General features: G+C 37.3%; 1 protein-coding gene across 1 annotated transcript in view; it reads left to right on the top strand.

The window, feature by feature from the left end:
- Positions 1-3099, top strand: part of MTNR1A (melatonin receptor 1A) — a 31527-nt gene extending 28428 nt beyond the window's left edge. Inside the window, exon 3 of the mRNA XM_077775053.1 lies at positions 1950-3099. Coding sequence (XP_077631179.1) covers positions 1950-2818 — 869 coding nt within the window. The 3' untranslated portion in view covers positions 2819-3099. The remainder of the gene's footprint in view (positions 1-1949) is intronic.
- The last annotated feature ends 16845 nt before the right edge of the window (positions 3100-19944 follow it).

The raw sequence follows: 19944 nt of genomic DNA, 5'->3' as shown, positions 1-19944 counted from the left end.
AATTAATGTAATGGCTTAAACAAAAAAGAAGCATAATTGCTATAAACTAAATGGAGCAGAGGATGAATGCTATGAAACAAATCTATGACACTTTTTATGATCTTATTTTTAAGCTCTTTAAAAATAAATCTATTTATGTCTGTTAGTCATCATGAGGTTCTGGGTAAAAATGTACTGCTTCGATGACAATTTATAGCTGAATTTCATATATTGTACATATTTTTAAAGTATTACACATTTTGAGTTAAAAATTCGTTAAAACATGCCGACTTTGGAAGTTAAATATTTCATTGGTGATTGGAATTGTTCTATGGGGAAAAATAAATTTGCTTTTATTGCTTTAATTTGGCTTAGTATAACCAGTTTTTGAAGAAGTTGTATTTACAACAATTTATCTGAAATTCCTACTTAAATAGCAAATCCATGCCTTTTTTTCAGCCACAACTGCTGTTTTACTTCACTTCTTTGCAATTTTTGGAGGGATGCGGAATAAAATTAATCAGACAGAAACTTCCCTGAGCAAAAGTCTCACCCGGGTACCGTTCAAGATACAGTTATGAGGGGGACACACTTTTAGGGTACTACAGTATGAACACATAGTAAAGTAAAGTTCACAAAGATAGTAAAAGGCAAAATATATGGTCATTCCTCCTGGAATGCTCCTTCTCACTTATTTCTTGTTCATTCCATTCCTTGCTGCCTCCTTTTCTGTACATAACTCTTGTACTTCTTTCTATCTTGTTTTTCTAAGCTTGAGGCTCATAAAATCCCTGTCTGTCCATTTCTGTTTCCCCAGCACCTATTATATGCAGTTAGTAAGGTTTTACTGAATGAAATTTATCATAATTTAATCCAAATTAAATGTGGTATAAAAATGTGATTTAGAAGCCTTCGAAAGAGGAAGGTTTTCCATAGAATTGGGCAAATAAGTAAAGGCTTTGGGGACTTCTATTTAAGATGGATTTGAGAAAATGGGTACTATTTTAAAAATTAGAGAGGAGCCAATCAAGGCAGAAAGAATAGTAAGAAACAAAGGCAAAAGGAGCCACAAAAGTAAAGAATCTCCTTACAGAATATCTTTTAAAATTCAACTAGAGTCCTTTGTTTTTATACTTTAAAGTGTGTTATTAATATAGAAAATATATACGGTTCACTTTTTGTACCTTAAGTTCTTTATGTAATTTAAAGTACTCCTACCTTTTCCTTGGGACTGAGGGGAGAGTTGTAGAATACCCACAACATTTGTCAAGCACTTATGTGACAGATAGTGCTCGGTACTTGACATGGACTATCTCAATTTATGCTCATCATCCCCTTATGAAGAAGATACTGTCAGTATCCCCATCTTAGAGAAGAGGAAGTTGACATTTGGTGAGATAATCTAGGAAGGGGTGAAGCCAATATTCTAACCCAGATAGTTGATGGAAGAACCCTTTGTCTTTTCACTATTATACTGTGGTCAAGGATTTATTACTTCCCAATAACATGAGTTAGAGGCCCATTTGAGAGTGACTGGAGAAGCAGAGGGACAGAAAGCTCAGAACTGAGGGAAGTCATGTATCTCTTGAGGAAAAGAGTGACATGAGGTTTCTCAGGTCATGTAGAATATTCTAGAACAAAACACCTAACAGGAATATATTGAGCTCAGGTTTTTTTTTAAATTACAAGAGAACCAAATCGTTCAAAAAACTCAGTTTTTTGACATGGAATATGCCTTGTTTTAGGGATGTGGGAATTTGTGAACAGCGGAATTGATTTGACACGGGCAACGGTGGGCTTACTTCCTGGTGAGAATGGAGGCCTCCATTTCATTTAGAAGATGGCAGTCGCTGTGATGCCAGGTTAACCGAGTTAAACAGCTCTTTAAGCAAAAATAACTGTGAAAGTAAACCAATGCAATCCATAGAAAACTGCTAATAACCTCTATTTTCTAAACCTTTCTCTTTTAGGAAATGTATTTGTGGTGAGCCTTGCACTTGCAGATCTGGTGGTAGCCGTGTACCCATACCCCTTGGTGCTGATGTCTATATTTAACAACGGGTGGAATCTGGGACCTCTGCACTGCCAAATTAGTGGCTTCCTGATGGGCTTGAGTGTCATTGGCTCAGTATTCAATATCACTGGAATTGCCATTAACCGCTACTGCTACATCTGTCACAGTCTCAAGTACGACAAGCTGTACAGTAACAAGAATTCCCTCTGCTATGTGCTCCTGATATGGACACTGACGCTCGTGGCAATCATGCCCAACTTGCGGACCGGCACCCTGCAGTACGACCCGAGGATCTACTCCTGCACGTTTGCACAGTCTGTCAGCTCCACGTACACGATAGCGGTAGTGGTTTTCCATTTCCTGGTTCCCATGACCATAGTCATCTTCTGCTACCTTAGAATATGGATCTTGGTTCTTCAGGTCAGACGGAGGGTGAAACCTGACAATAAACCCAAAATGAAACCGCAGGACTTCAGGAACTTTGTCACCATGTTTGTGGTCTTCGTACTTTTTGCCATTTGCTGGGCTCCTCTCAATTTTATTGGTCTGGCTGTGGCTTCAGACCCTGCCAGCATGGTACCCAGGATCCCAGAGTGGCTATTTGTGGCCAGTTACTATATGGCATATTTCAACAGCTGCCTCAATGCAATTATATATGGGCTCCTGAACCAAAATTTCAGAAAGGAATACAGAAGAATTATAGTCTCACTGTGTACAGCCAGAATGTTCTTTGTGTATAGTTCTAATGATGCCGCAGATAGGGTTAAATGCAAACCCTCTCCACTAATGAACAACAATAACCTAATAAAAGTGGACTCTGTTTAAAAAACAAAGCCATTACTGGCAAGATGTACACACTGCTCAAGGTCTTACTGATCTTCATGTTTGCTTCTGTCTTGACAGATGCCTAGAAGCGCAGGGTAGCTGAGAAACTTGCACTTTTATGAGGTTGTCTCTAGTTTATGAGCTCCTGTGTGATCAGCCTTTGGAATAAGTCTCTAATTCTGCTTATGAAGAGAAATACAGAACACAGAGTTATATGCTCATTAGAGAATATGGTTCAGGGACAGGGGCGTGGGCAGGCAGTGATTTTAAATAAAAATGCTAAATGTATTCATGTGGAGAAAGAGTGCGCAAACTTATCTTTTATTGCAAATGAGTGTCGTAAAGCATTTGCCTTTTTCCTCCACTTTTTGAAGATTCCTTGTAGGAAAACAAATGATGTGTCGTAGTCATAAACAAGCAAAGGGAGGAAAAAGAGAGAAGTGGAATGATTGAATCATTGCACAGCAAGAGGCTGAAAATAAATCAAGGAATAACAACACATCAGCAACAAACCACAGCAAAGTTTTCAGTTGGCAGTGGTAGCATTGGGTAACTAGTCATGATTCTAAATGAGGTCTCTTTCTATTGAGAGTTGCATATTCAACTAGATAAAGAGCAAAACAGATGATAGAGCTCTTTTTCAGATCTCAATAACCATAGTATTTGAAAGCAATAGCTAAATATAAAATTCTATTTGATTTCATTAGACACTGGCTTCTTATTTTGTCACTAAAGATTATTATTCATGTCACTGACAAGTTGTTTTGAATTGATCTATGTTATTTATGAAGTCATCTAGGGGTGCCCGAGTAGGTCAATTGGTTAAGCATCTGACTTAAGCTCAGTTCATGGTCTTGGGGTCCGTGGGTTCAAGCCCCACATTGGGCTCTGTGCTGACAGCTCAGAGTCTGGAGCCTGCTTCTGATTCTGTATCTCCCTCTCTCTCTGCCCCTCCCCTGCTCGCATCTCTTTCTCTCTCTCTCTCTCAAGAATAACTTTTTTTTTTAATTTATAAAGTCATCTAATGAATTTAGTTAAAATTTACAAAGAATCAAAGAGCTATAGAACCTTAGGTATAGTGCTGAATGTGTTTTAGATTGATAATCTACTTCAGCAAGTAAATATCTGAACCAGATAGCTTTTCTTTTATAAATATTTCAAAACAATATTCTTTAATAATTCATTTCAGTATTTGATTGCCCTAATAATCCTGAAAGTCTAGGAGAAGAAAAAATGCACAGGTAAACTGTGGTTTCATAAACTATGGCTCTCATTTACGCCAAAAAGCTATTCAGGACCACCATGAGGTTTGTTACTGGAGGGCTTTGCAGGAAATTAGAGACATGTTTTTTGTGTTTTAAAGTTCTGCAACAAAACTGTTACAAAGGAGAAAGAGTTGGTGATTTGCAATTATATACATAAGACAAAAAGTGATCTGATATATTTGCTAATATCTCTATATCTAGATAGTAAGACTCTCCTTAGAAAGTTCTATCAATTGTTTTAAAAGTTCCTCTGTTAACTCTTTTTATCAAATATATTTGGGAAACATTAATTCATGGTTTGTGGGGGGGGTACAGAGTGAAGTGTGTGCGCCTATGTGTGTTTATCTATAAAACTTTACTCATCAAGTCATTTATGTGTAAATATTCTAGTCAGAACCAACACTAAACTATAGAGATAATTTTTAAATCCATGTTCCAAATTTCAAATAATTGAACCTCAAAAACATTAACCATGGTAGCTAAACTTTTTTTTTTTAAATGTATGACACTTATTAATGCCAGGGATGAATTACCATATTGCCACCTGTATATTCTTTTGCTCTTTATAGAATTTTATTTCTTAATTTATACAATACCAAAAATACTGAATAGAAACTGTGCCCTTTAAAAGTTGTCTGCCAAGTACAATATCTCACCTGAAAATTATGTATGCAACTTGAAAATCTTGAAATGTTTTTCTTCACTACACTGGAATACTAGCTACTTAAAATACTGACAATGAAAAAGCAACTTGTAAAGATCAAAGGCAAAGTCTCAGGTTTCCTCTAATGGCATCTCCTTGTAGAAGTCTTTTAAAAATTCAAAATATTATCACTGGCTTCCTCACTGTAATATTAATGAGTAGGAAGTCCTTAGCTAAGTATGTTTCTTTCTCTAAAAATTCAAGTATTTCATCAGTTATGCCTGATTTTCCAGTGTACAAATTATTTTGTAGATTGTTTGGAATATTAACTCTTTCAAGACTACTACATTACTATTTACCAAGTGGCTGTTACATAGTACAAACTGGTACATGGGTAGCATTGCTGAATATGTGCTGTGCTATTCAAGGAAGCAAACTCATGAAATTGGCCATGTCGTATTAATCAGCTATAAACCTCTGTTGAGGTAAACCTTTTTTTGAATGAGATAGTTTTTAAAAATTTTTTTAACATTTATTCATTTTTTGAGAGAAAGAGAGACACAGTGTGAGCAGGGGAAAGGACAGCAAGGGAGAAACACAAAATCCACAGCAGGTTCCAGGCTCCGAGCTGTCAGCCCAGAGCCCAATGCGGGGCTCGAACTCATGAACTGTGAGATCATGACCTGAGCTGAAGTTGGCCACTTAACCAACTGAGCCACCCAGGTGCCCCTAAGCCTCTTTAATCTACCAAAATTACTACCAATGTAATAGTTTTTAGCCTTCTATCAGAATGCGAAAGATGATGTGAGGGAGGTAAATAAAAAGAACATTTTGAGCGGTGCATTTACAAATTTTATGAGTATCTGTGTATAGCTTGTGTATGGCTTTTATATAGGCTGGAGGCTTTGTGAGACTGAAAACAGTACATATGCCCTAACGGGGTGGGGAGGGGTGTCTTTTTCTCAAAAACACTTAGCAGAATCTGAGACTCTAGATGGGGAAACTCTACACAAGACCGTTTGATTTGGAATAAGGATAGCAAAGCATTTATCACTGTCTTCTAAAATCAACTGCTAGAATCATGGGCAATTATTAACATTGTCTTATTTAAGTTCCTGCACTAATATTCAGTTGAAGTGGATAGACCAAAGAATTTGACCATTCTTATTTAAGTAAATCATTTCAATATTACCAGTGGAATGACTACCTCAATTGTATTCTCTTATGAAAAATTTAAATTATGTAGGATTCTTATGGGTCCCTAGAGAACGTCACTTTTAAACATGTTATTTTATTTCTTACACGTGTTGCAACAGATTAGTTTTGGACATATTGACTACACCTTATTATGTAAGCTATGTAATCACACAGAATGTGATTATATGTGGTAAAAACTAATAGAAAACTACAGACTGGCAGGAGAGAGGAATAATTTCAGTTTGTCTACTCTGTTGTGTATTTCATTACGAGATATTTATGTATGAACCATTTCCATGTATAAATATCACTTTCTTTTCCTGACAAAGCCGCAGAACTACCTGATTTTAAATATTCTGGCAAGTAATACTAGAGGAAAACCAATCGTAGAGATTAAATCCATAATTGCTCATTGAGTAAACATTCAGCCTGAATGTTGTGTAATGAATGATAATTTTGACCATTTTTTGGACTGTCTCTGATACATCATCAAATATTTCACTGTGAATATGCAAACACATTTGGAATATAATACATATGTTGCAAGTTGGTTTAAATTACTAAATTATTATTTTTGCAAATTGCCTGAGCATAAGCAGCCTTTTCTTTTTAAATGCAATTTTTATCATTTCTGTTTTCCACTTTTTACTTTTCTCTACTTTTATGCTTTAAAATAAGGACTCTCCTTTAAAAAATTATCTTGTACAGTACAAAAAGTGCTATGTTCTACACAATGATGACATCAGCTGTCCTATACTGATCACAACTTTTGTAAAACTTCTAAAACTGTGTATTGGTGAAAATTTAGAGAAGAAATGAATTTGACTTTAATCATATTCAATATTTATGTTGCTGATAAGTATTTATTTTAGCAGAGGTCTATGGAACAACCAAATATTGAATATAAATTAGATTTGTGAAATATAGGACAAAGCCAAAATGCAGAGAAACGTACTCAAAATCTTAGTGTACATATAACAATAATAAACAGGGTAAGAATTCAGTAACAAATTCAATGGGTACCAAGAGACTGGTAATTATAATGTTTAGAGGAGTGTGATCTTAGCTGGGTCAAATTCTTGAAATGGTGGGGCAAATCCTAATTGGGGTCAGCTCATGCTTGTCTACCACCAGAAAGATAATGGAGTCACATGTGCAATCACCCTGTTCAAAGTGGCAGAGAGATATTTAAAATTCAACTACGGAACATCATACAATATATGGGAATATATCATGATGTTAGAATCATAAGTTTTATTCATATTTTGTAGTATTCACCACCTCTAGAACAGAAATATTTTAAATTCATAAAAGCAATTACTTAGCAATTTGTTTTACTATTAAAGAGTTTAACATGAGAGAGCACTTTTGTGTATGAATGTGTCCATGTGCATATTGTGTGTTTTAGCCAATTGGCTGCTTTATGATTCATCTTTAAAGTTGATGATTTTCAAGAATAAGAATAGCATCCACAGCTTTAAAAAAAAAATAAAGTGTTATTTAGATGTTGTGCTTTGTTATTTGTAATAATGCTCTCATCCTAGGAAACTGTTTATTACAAGGACACATTTCTGTTTTGATTAAAGGAGGTCAATGATTAATATACCCATTTCAAAACCAATTGATTATTGTTGCTTTTGGACATTAGATGCTGATACGGTCTTTTCTTGTGGTAATCAGGCACTCTAATTTCTGATCGAACTGTTACTCTCTGGAATGTTACAAATGTATCTGGTTTATTAACATAGAGTGGGAAAATAGTGTTGATGGAATAGAAAAATGAATTGTACTGTATATTTCCATAATGAGTTCAACAAATCTCTAATAACTCTTGTGTGTTGGTGCCTAGGAGCTATAATAGCTTCACTGGCTCTATGAGCATTGAGCTAGAGAATAAATGTTTAGACAATTCAAAATAGGTAAATATGAGCTACACCACCACACCATGCCGGGCCACATATCCCTGGCTGTGCTGGTGTGCAGCCCCCAACCACTGCAGCACTTCAGGGGGGATAAAGCATAGGACAAGTGTCCCAGCACTCCGTTTGCTAACACCAAATGCTCTGCTCCCAAGTTCCCCATTGGCATGTCCTCCAAGAGCTGGCCTATCTGGCCACTCATACCACAGAGAGCAAACACAGCTCACAACGAGCAGAGAGTCAGTGCAGAGGACCACACAGAAAAGGAAAGTGGCTCAGACACAAGAGCAGGGCATAAGTAACATGCACAGAACACTCTCCTGAAGGGCCAGGTTCTGGTGAACAGGAGACAGTGCGCTGCAGGGCAGTGTCTTCATAATGTCACTACTTTCAAGAGTGGGAGACATAGCTGAATTTCTTAACACAGACATGGAGAGAAAGAGAAGCAGACCAAATGAGGAAACACAGAAATTTATCCCAAATGAATGAACAGGATGAGGCCATGGCCAGAGAGCTAAGCAAAACAGAGATAAGTAACATGTCTGATAAATAAAGACTTTAAAGTAATGATTGTAAGGATACCTACCTGACTTGAGAAAAGAATGGAAGACATGAGTGAGGCCTTTAAAACAGAGATAAGGAATAACATAGTAAAGAATACAATATATGAAATGAGAACATGACAGAATGAATGGCAGGATGGAAGAGGTAGAATTAGTGACCTAGAAAACAGAGTAATGTAAAGTAATCAAGCTGAACAAAAGAGAAAACATTTTTTTTTACGTTTTTTTTTTTTTTTTTTTTTTTTTGTTTTTTTTTTTTTTTTTTTTTTTTTTGAGAGAGAGCAAGAACATAAGCAGGGATGGGTCAGAGAGAAAGAGGGAGAGAGAGAATCCCCAGTAGGCTCTGTGCCGGGGCTTAATCTCACAAATCTTGAGATCATGTCCTGAGCCAAAATCAAGAGTCAGACACTTAACAGGCTGAGCCACCCAGGACCTCCAAAAGAGAGAAAAAATTATGCAAAATGAGAACAGACTTAGGGAACTCAGTGACTCCATCAAATGTAATAACTTTCATATTATAAGAGTGTCAGAAGAAGAGAGAGAGGGGCAGAAAATGTACTTGAAGGAAAAATAGCTATAAACTTCCCTAATAGGGAAGGAAAGAGACATCCAGATCCAGGAGGCAGAGAGAACTCCCATCAAAATCAACAAAAGTAGATCTATATCAAGAAATATTGTAAATAAAATTACAAAATATAGTGATAAAAGAGAAAATTTCAAAAGCTGCAAGACAAAAGTAGTTATTACCCTACAAGGGAACACCTGTAAGGACAGCTGGAGATTTTTCAACAGAAACTTAGCAAGTCTGAAGGGAGTGGCATGATAAACTCAAAGTACTGAATGGGAAAAATCTGTAGTCAAGAATACTCTACCCAGGAAGGTTATCATTCAGAACAGAAGGAGAAATAAAGAGTTTCCCAAAGACTAAAGGAGTTTATGACCACTAATCCGTTCTGCAAGAAATATTACAGAGGATGCTTTCTGTGGAAAGAAGAGATCAAAAGTGACAGTATAAATTTAGGAAACACAAAAGCAGTAAAAGTGAGTACTTCTGTAAAAATAACTCAGTCAAGGAACTCACAAAAAAAGGATATAAAAAATATATCTAAAGTGTGGGAGAGGAGTTAAAGTTAAAAAGAAAATTTAAACTACCATGATATTAATACATCATGCTGTATACAGAAGGGGTTATATACAACCTAATGGTAACTATATATCAAAACCACTAATAAACATGCATAGAATAAAGAAAAAGAAATCCATGTACATAATTAAAGAAAATTTGGAAAACATGAGAGAGAAGAAAGAATCAGAGAGAATTTTTAGAACTAACCAGAAAACAAGTAATACAATGGCAATACATATTTATCAATAATTATTTTGAATGTAAAGGGACTAAATGTTCTAATCAAAACATAGGATGGTGGAATGATTAAAAACAAAACCCACTTATATACTGCCTACAAGAGACCTATTTTAGACCGAAAGATAACTGCATATTGCAATCAATGAATGGAGAAATATCTATCATGCAAAAGAAAGCCAGAGTAGCAATACTTGCATTTGGCAAAATAGACCTTAAAACAAAGACTGTAAGAAGACATAAAAAAGGATACTATGTAATAATAAAGCAAACAATCCAAAAGAAGAAAGATACAATTGCAAATATGCACCCAACATAGGAGCACCCAAATATATAAAACAGTTAATAAAAAAATATAAAGGAGCTGATTAATAATAATACAATAATAGTAGAGGACTTTAACACCCCACTTACATCAATGGACAGACCTAAATAGAACATCGATAAGCGAACAATGACTTTGAATGACACACTGGTCCTGATGGATTTAACAGATATGCTCAGAACACTTCATCCTAAAACAGCAAAATATACACTCTTTTTGAGTGCACATGTAACATCGCCAGAATAGATCACACATTAGCCTGCAAAACAAATGTCAACAAATTCAAGAAGATCAAAGTCATACCATGCATCTTTTCTGACCACAGAAGGAGGTTAAATAATAAGTTACTCAACAATGAGTGGGTCAACCAGGAAATCAAAGAATAAATTAAAAGGTACATGGAAAAAAATGAAAATGAAAATACAACAGCTCAAAACCTTTGGGGTGTAGCAACAGTGGTTTTACAAGGGAAGTTTATAGCAGTAATTAATACTAGCTGACCTCAAGAAGAAAAATCTCAAATATACAACCCAAGACTTGCATCTAAAGAAGCTAGAAAAAGAACAAAGAAGCAAACCTAAAACCCTCAGAAGGAAAGAAATAATAAATATTAGAGTAGAAATAAATGATACAGAACCTAGAAAAACAATAGAAAAGATCAATGAAATAATGAGCTGGTTCTTTGGAGGGGAAATCAATAAAATTGATAAACTTCTAGCCAGAATTATCAAGAAAAAAGAGAAAGGACTCAAATAAATAAAATCACAAATGAGGGAGGAGACATAATAATCAGCACCATAGAGATGCAAACAATCATAAGAGAAAATTATGAAAAAGTACATGCCAACGAATTGGACAGTCTATAGGAAATGGGATAAGTTCCTAGCAACATATAAACTCCCCAAACTAAAACAGGAGGAAACAGAAAATTTGAACATACTGATAATGAGCAACAAAGTTTAGTCAGTAATCCAAAAACTCAAAAAGAAAAAACCCAGGACAGATGGCTTCACAGGCACATTCTACCAAACATTCAGGAAGAGTTCAGACTACCACTACTACTACTTTTACTACTACTACTTCTTCTTCCTTCTTCCTTCTTCTCCTTCTTCAGGTTTACCTATTTATTTTGAGAGAGGGAGTTTGAGCAGAGAAGGGGCAGAGAGAGAAGAGAAAGAGCATCCCAAGCAGGCTCTGCACTATCAGTGCAGAGGCCAACACAGGGCTCAAACTCATGAACCGTGAGATCATGACCTGAGCTGAAACCAAGAGTCAGACTCTTGACCGACTGAGCCACCTACATGCCCCCATACCTATTCTTCTAAAATAAAAATAAAAAAGGAAGGGATACTTTCAAATTCATTCTATGAGGCCAGTATTATCATGATACCAAAATCAGATAAAGACACCACTAATAAAGAAAACTACAGGCCAATATCCCTGATGAACACAGATGCATAAATCCTCAATAAAATACTAGCAAACTGAATCCAATAATAAGTTTAAAAAATAATTCACTGCAATCAAGTGGGACTTATTTCTAGGTTTCAAGAGAGGTTCAATATTCACAAATCAAACAGTGATACATCACATCAATAGGAGAAAGTTTAAGAAACGTATGAGCATTAAAATAGATGCAGAAAAAGCATGTCACAAAGTACAACATCCATTCAGGATTAAAACCCTCAACACAGTAGGCTTACAGAACATAATAAAGTCTATCCATGAAAAAGCCACAGCTACTATCATTGGTAATGGAGAAAAACTGAGAGCTTTGCCTCTATGGTCAGGAATAAGACAAGGATGTTCACTCTCACTACTTTTATTCAGTACAGTACTAGAAGTTCTCGCCACAGCAATTAGACAATGAAAAGAAATAAAAGGACTCAAAATTGTAAGGAAGAAGTAAAACATTCACTATTTGAAGATAACATGATACTCTATATAGAAAACCCCTAAAGACGCTACCAAAAAACTGCCAGGATTGATAAACTAATTTAGTAAAGTTTCAGGATACAAAATCAATGTACAGAAATCTGTTGCATTTCTAGACACAAATAATGAAGCTGCAGAAAGAAATTAAGAAAGTAACCCCATTGACAATTGCACCCAAAATAATAAAATACCTAGGAATAAATCTAGTCAAAGAGGTGAAAGATCTGTATTAGGAAAGCTATAAACACTGATGAAAGAAATCAAAGATGACACAATGAAATGCAAAGACATTCCATGCTTGTTGACTGGAATAATATTGTTAAAATGTCTATACTATCCAAAGCAGTCTGCACAATTAATGTAATCCCTACCAAAAACCCAACACCATTGTTCAGAGAACTTGAAGAAACAATCCTAAAATTTCTCTGGAACCACAATGACCCTCAATAGCTAAAGCAACCTTGAAAATGAAAAGCTGGAGGCATCACAAGTCTAGACATATAGATGAAGAGAACAGAACAGAAAATCCAGAAATAAACCTACAACTATATGGCCAATTAACCTTTGACAAAGCAGGAAAGAATATCCAATGGGAATGGGAAAAAGTTAGCCTCTTCAAAAAATGGTGCTGGGAAAACCGGAAAGCTACACGCAAAGGAAAGAAACTGTACCACTTACTTAGACCACAACACAAAAATAAACCCCAAATAGATTAAAGACCTAAAATTGAGACCCGAAACCATTTAAAAAAAATCCTAAAAGAGAACAAAGGCAGTAACTTCTTTGATATCAGCCATAACAACTTTTTTCTACATGTACCGCCAGAGGCAAGGGAAAAAAGCAAAAATAAACTATTGGGACTACACCAGAATAAAAAGCCCCTGCACAGCAAAGGAAATAATCGACAAAACTAATTGACAGCCTACAGAATAGGAGAAGATATCTGCAAATGACAGATCTGATAAAGGGTTAGTATCCAAAATACATTAAGAACTTACAAAACTCAATGCCCAAAAACCAAATAATCCAATTTAAAAATGGGCTTAATACATGAATAGACACTTCTCCAAAGAAGACATCCAGATGGCCAATAGACACATGAAAATATGCTCATCAGCTCTTTCCATGAGGGAAATGTAAATTAAAAGAATAAGCTATCACCTCACACCTGTCAGAATGGCTAGACTAAGCAACAGAAGAAATAACAGGTGTTGTGACGATGTAGAGAAAACAGAACACTTGTGCACTGTTGGTGGGAATGCAAACTGGTGTATCCACTAAGGAAATGAGTGTGGTGATTCCTCCAAAAGTTAAAAATAGAACGACCTTATGATCCAGCAATTGCACTACTGGTTATTTACCCTAAGAATACAATAACACTAATTCAAGGGGATAGATGCACCCCTATTTTTATAGCAGCATTTACAATAGCCAAGTTTGGAAGAAGCCCTAATGTCCATTGTCTGACGAATAAATAAGAATGGTGTGTGTGTGTGTGTGTGTGTGTGTGTGTGTGTATGCGCGCACGCATGTGTGTATTATATTCCATTATATACATATAATTATATATAATGGAATATTACTCAGTCATAAAATGGAATGAAATCTTACCATTATAGAGAGTATAATGTTAAGTGAAGTTAAGTCCAATACAGGACAAATAACATGATTTCACTCATATGTCGAATTTAAGAAGCAAAAGGAATAAGCAAAAGGAAAAATAAAAACAGAGAGGCAAACAGGAAACAGACTTTCAATTATAGAGAGCAAACTGATGATTACCAGAGGAGAGGTGCTGGGGGGCTCGGTGAAATAGGGGATGGGGATTAAGGAATCCATCCGTCATCATGAGCACAGGGTAATGTATGAAAGTGGTGACTTACTATATAGTACACCTGAATCTAATGTAACACTGTATACTAACTAATTGGAATTAAAATAAAAACTTTAATGGGTGCCTGGGTGGCTCAGTTGGTTAAGCGTCCAACTTCAGCTCAGGTCATGATCTCACAGTTTGTGAATTCGAGCCCCTCATTGGGCTCTGTGCTGACAGCTTGAGCCTGGAGTCTGTTTCAGATTCTGTGTCTCCCTCTCTCTCTGCCCCTCCTCCACCTGTGTTCTCTTTCTCAAAAATGAATAAACATTAAGAACAATTTTTAAAATAAATGAAATAAAACTTTACAAAAGATTTTTAAAATGTAAACTTAATCATAAGACATTAATCTTTCTGACACTGTTTTATACTTTTAACTATTTTCTTGCAATTTGGGTGTAAATTTGAATAAAACCTATGAAAGACTTTATAAAAGGCAGTTTATTTTTATATATTTGAAAATAGAGCCCATGATATAATATACTTGCATTTTTTTTACTTCTGTGTACTCATGTCTGTATTGTGTTACTGCTAAAGATGAATTTTAATATTTGTTCTAATAATAGTTGTATATGTATATATAGAGAGATGACTATGATTTTTCATCATTATCTCCAAGGTGGTTAGTTCATTTTCCTATTATTTGGTGGAATTAAATAAATGGCGTTTAAGGATGGAGGGTGATTTGATAATTAAGTTATGTGCCTGTTTATGGACAATAGGCTTGTCTCTGTTTTCAGCATTTTTCTTAGCAGAATTTAAATTATTCAGTTATTCATATATGTTCATCTATCATGTATTTCATATATTCTTATCCATCATGGAAGAGAATTTAATTTAACATTATTTGCTTCACCTTGATAGATGCAACCAACAAATTATATTCTATTCCAAATTTGTTCCACTATTTACAAATCAATTCCTGTCAAAAGCTTTAAAAAAAAAAAAAACGGAAAATATTGTTTCTTAATCAGTCTGTGTACATGGGCTGGGTTTCTTTACTTCTTGAAATCTTTGGTGTGAGAAAGATAGCTTGTTGACTCTCAAGACAGGGTGGCAATCTGGGAGCTCTAATTTGCTGCCACTGCCCAGCGTCACAAGCGAAGATCATACCAAATCCTGCTATGCCGGGAAAAACTCAATTTCTATTGAATGCTTTCACATCGTCACAAAGTACAAAGTCTTAAGTTAATTCATCATAAGTCAGGAACTGTCTGTATTACATCCTGGAGGAAACAGAAATTGGTGCCAGCCTTAAAAACCAGAAGGATGCAGGAAGGCCTAACATATCCCAGGCAAGGATATGCTAAATTCACTAGCCAGACCTTTAAAAAAGCCAGCTGGGTTCAAGAGGATGACAACGGACTACTAACAGCTCTAGCTGTAGCCCACTGCCACAGCTGTGCTAGTGTGGGGACAGGGTGGCGTGGTGGCAGCTACCTAGTCAGCAGTCACTAACCTCATCAGAGCAATCTTTCCCATTTCTATTATGACAAAGGATCAGAAACTGTTTGCATGAACTTGGGACATTTATGGTCTTGTCCCAGGGCTTATTTCCCCAAGTCCTCCCTGCTTATATAATATGGTCTAAAGGGATTGGGATCGCTTGGATATCCCACAAAGCATCACATCAATCTACTTAATTGATCCACTATATTGACGCATTATGTTAATTGGAACAAATAAGCAAAATGTGGCAAGCACACTGGATGACTGGACAATACATATGCACTCCAGAATGCCACAAAAGTGAAGACTTCAGTGGTCCAGAGGTCTGAGGCATGCTAGGACATCCCCTCAATAACACAAGACACATTTATGTCTTGCAACTCTCACAACCAAGATGGAAACACAATCCCAGTTTCTGGAGGCAGCTGCTTTTCCACTGGAGTACTACTCTACCCACCAACGCTAGCTGATCAACACACTAGCTTTGTGTGGTTTCCAGAGCAGAAAACGGCTCTCAGGCAGGTCTAGGCTCCAGTACAAGTGAGTCTGCTGCCAGGATTATACAATGTGGCAGACGCCATGGCAGCAGAAGTAAGTCTGGTGTGAAAACAGCTGTGCGTGTGTCGCTTATGGCAGCCCCAATGGGATAATTACAATTTAGACCCCTAGGGTCTGGAGTACATCCATGTTATCTGCAGTGCAGAACTGTACACTTCTTGCAAAAGAGATCCTGGCATGTGACTGGTCCCTAGTAAAGGTGGAGCACTACCCATGGAGTAGGAGCCAATGCACCCAGAGCTGCTCAGCAGGGGCAGAGACACAGTCATGAAGTCAGGTGGGCCCAGCAGCATTCCATCAGGAGGCTGAGGTGCAGCAGCTGATGCATCTCAGCTGGGTATGTCTCTGGGCCACGCTGCAGACTAAGGAGAGGTGCCTCAGCCAGAACTGTGCTTTCTTCCTAAAGAGCCACCCAGGTCCTATGACTGCTGGGGTCTAGAGGCCTGGGTCCCCTAGGCCAACTTGAGACAATTCTAAAGGCCAGTCTCAGACCCAGAACTCCCTGTGGGGTTGCCCACGGCCTTGGTTGTGATTCCACCGCAATTTAATTCAATGCACATTCCTGCTTCTTTCATTTACCCATTGGTTTTGATCCTAACTGTAGGTCTGTTTGTTTGTTAGAAAGAGGAAATGAGAGTGAGTGACTCCCGGGAGGGGGAGGGGAGCAGGAGAGAGAGAGAGAGAGAGACAGACAGAATCCTAAGCAGGCTCCATGCTTAGCGTGGAGCCCAATGCAGAGCTCTATTCTACAACCCTAGGATCATGACCTGAGCCTAAATCAGAGTTGGATGCTCAACTGACTGAGCCATTCAGGTGCTCCTCTGATGTTCCAGAGCAGGCTCTGCACCAACAGCGGAGAGCCCCATGCAGGCTGTGAACTCACACACCGTGAGATCATGACCTGAGCCAAAGTTGGATGCTTAACGGACTGAGCCACCCAGGTGCTCTGACATATGTATACTTTTATTAACTGTACTTTCACTTACAGTTTTACTTGGAAATGTAAGTTTTTCCTTGAGTGGTAATGTAAAATGGTGCAGCCACTACAGAAAACAGTTCCTCAAAAAATTAAAAATAGAATTACCATATGATGTAGCAATTCCATTCTGGGTAGGTACCCTATATAATTAAAAGCAGAGTCTCAGAGAGACATCTGCATGGCCATGTTCATGGCCGCATTATTCACAGCAGCCAAAAGCGGGCAGCCACCCAAGTGTCCACTGACAGGTGGATGGATAAACAAAATGTGGTCTCTACTTACAATGGAATATTATCCAGTCTTAAAAAGGAAAGGAATTCTGACTCACGCTACAACATAGATGAACCTTGAGGTCATTATGCTAAGTGAAATTAGCCAGGCATAAAAAGGTATTGTATGATTCAAATTCTAAGACTACCCAGAAGAGTCAAATTCATGGAGACAGAAAGCAGAGGGGGAGTTGCCAGGGGGTGAGGGAAGAGTGTGGTTTAATGCACGCAGAGTTTCAGTTGTGCAAGATAGAAAGAGTTCTGGGTATTGATCGCTTATCAACGTGAATGTACTTAGCACACAGAACTGTATACTTCAAAATGGTTAAGATAAAAGGGGTACCTGGGTGGCTCAGTCGGTTAAGCATCTGACTCTTGATTTCAGCTCAGGTCATGATCTTATGTTTTGTGAGTTTGAGCCCCACATTGGGCTCTGTGCTCACAGTGTGGAGCCTGCATGATATTCTCTCTCTCCCTCTTTTTCAGTCCCTCCCTACTCAGGTCCCCCTTCTCAAAATAAATAAGCTTTAAAAAATGGTTAAGATGGTAAATTTTATGTTATGTACTTTTTCCACAATAAAATGGAAACAATCAAAATTTTAAAATTTGTGAGAAAAAAATCAATTTCCTTCCTAGACGTGCTGCTAACACCAGACAAACCAGAGCAGGGAGAAGTGGTACAGATCCCTATATTCTTGATTTTTAAAAATATACTAACTAAATTAATGGCTGTCTTCAAACAATGGATTCTTTGATTACTCAAATGTGAAAGTTTTTGGTGCTTGTAAGGACGCTTCACCTGGAGGGTAGAGGCTACTGTACTGTGTGAGACACAAGATCAAATCCCCTTGTTTTAACAGCATTACGTCGGCATTACAGCTTTGAAAACTGTCTCGCTTTGGAAACAAGACCACATTGAAGCATCGTGCCCTGCTTCTACCAAAATTGTTCACAGATTGTACTCATTCCTACAAATTTACAAATAGATGAATAACTCTAATTAAAAAAAAAAAACAAATAAATGCTCTTAGAAATGGAGCCATGTCAATATTTAAACAGGGAGCATCTGGGTGGCTCCGTCAGTTAAACGTCATGCTCTTGATTTCAGCTCAGGTCATGATCCCACGGTTGTGAGATGGAGCCCTGCATAGGGCTCTGTGCTGGGTGTGAAGCCTGCTTGGGACTCACTCGTTCTCTCGTTCTGTCTCCCTCTCTCTCTCTCTTCCCCCCATCTGCCCCTCCCCCTGCTCCTGTGCACACTTTATCTCTAAAATTTTAAAAAGAAGCTTTAAAAAGTATTTTAAAAGAACTCAGTGTTTCTAAATTTGTTTAAACCATGCTAAGTACCTGATCTTAAGGAAGTAAAATACATGATTCATCTTGCCTACGCCTTCTCTTGCCCGCTCTTTCCATTATATGTTATTGCCACTGGAAGACAAAAAAAAAGAGGGCTAAGATGAAGAATCATCACAGCAGAGTCATCCATCTTCAAAAGGTCATCAGATCACACTTGCATGGAATCTCAGCTTAGACATTTATTTCCTTGTGAAACCTTTCTTGATTTCCATAGTAGCCTCTACACTTTGGAACGCTAACCAAATTGCAATTTCAATAATACCAATCTTGTATTCTATTTCTGTCTTCTTTCTAAACTCCTGTAAACTCCAGGAAGGGAGAGAGAGAATCTTATTTGTTTCTCCATCTCTGGCATCTACATTGGTTATAAACGATTCATGTTTCTTTTGGTTTTGCTAAATTTGTGATTTTAAACTCAGTATGATTATTATGTTTATTTTAAAAGCCAGCTTAAAAGCCTTAAATGATATAAAAAGCTGGAGTACATACATCCCTGACAATATTGAGAAAGGCTCCACTACTTACAAAAATGAAGTTTTCAAAGGATTTTTTCCCTAAACCACATCACACCTTTTTTGTACTTCCTAATTTAAATGTGAAGCTGCTTTTAAATATATTGTTGATAATTCTTAGAAAGGAAAAATTTTGTCTTGCATTCTTACTAGCTTAACATTCATCTGTTCCTCCCTCCCGCCTCACCTTCCCCCCCCCACCACCAATATGAGCACACATGGTTTTTAAATTCTTTTATTGTCTGGAAAGTCTGGGCTGAGATAATGAGTCTTCGTAGAAAACAGTTCCCTTGGAGCACAGAGTAGTCTATTAGGATTTTTTACTTTGTGACTTTAACAACCAATGATAATATTCGCAATGTTTTTTATAATTTCCACAGCCAATTTTGGAGTGTTGGGGGTGGGTGTTTCTACAGATATGATTACTACTAGAAGCCCCTTTATATTCAAGGTGGGAGGAAACTGTGCAACAGAAGACATTTCTTTCAAGATTTCTTTGTGTGTGTGTGTGTGTGTGTGTGTGTGTGTGTGTGTACGCGTGCACCATTATGGTACTTACATCCTGAATGCTTAGATTCTCACCTTTGAAGGGAATGATGCCTTTTTGTATTTAATGTTTATCTGAGAGAGAGAGAGAGAGAGAATGAGAGCAGGAGGAATGGAGAGAGAGGGGGATAGAGGACCTGAAGTGGGCTCTTTGCTGACAGCAGAGAGTCTGATGCAGGGCTCAAACTCACCACCCGTGAGATCATGACATGAGCTAAATTGGATGCTTAACTGACTGAGCCACCCAGACACCCCAGAAGTGATGCCTTTGATGAGACTATTATTCATCTTACTCATTTTTTCCCTCTAACTTGCAGTATTGGAAAGAGCACTGGATCAGGAGTCAGAGGACCTGGGACAGAATTCTGTGTGAA

This window comes from Crocuta crocuta, unplaced genomic scaffold (genome assembly GCF_008692635.1).
Source record: "Crocuta crocuta isolate KB4526 unplaced genomic scaffold, BGI_CrCroc_1.0 scaffold734, whole genome shotgun sequence".
NCBI classification, from domain to species: Eukaryota; Metazoa; Chordata; class Mammalia; order Carnivora; family Hyaenidae; genus Crocuta; species Crocuta crocuta.
Note: the sequence above shows the minus strand (reverse complement) of the source record. Positions and strands in the feature narration are given on the sequence as shown.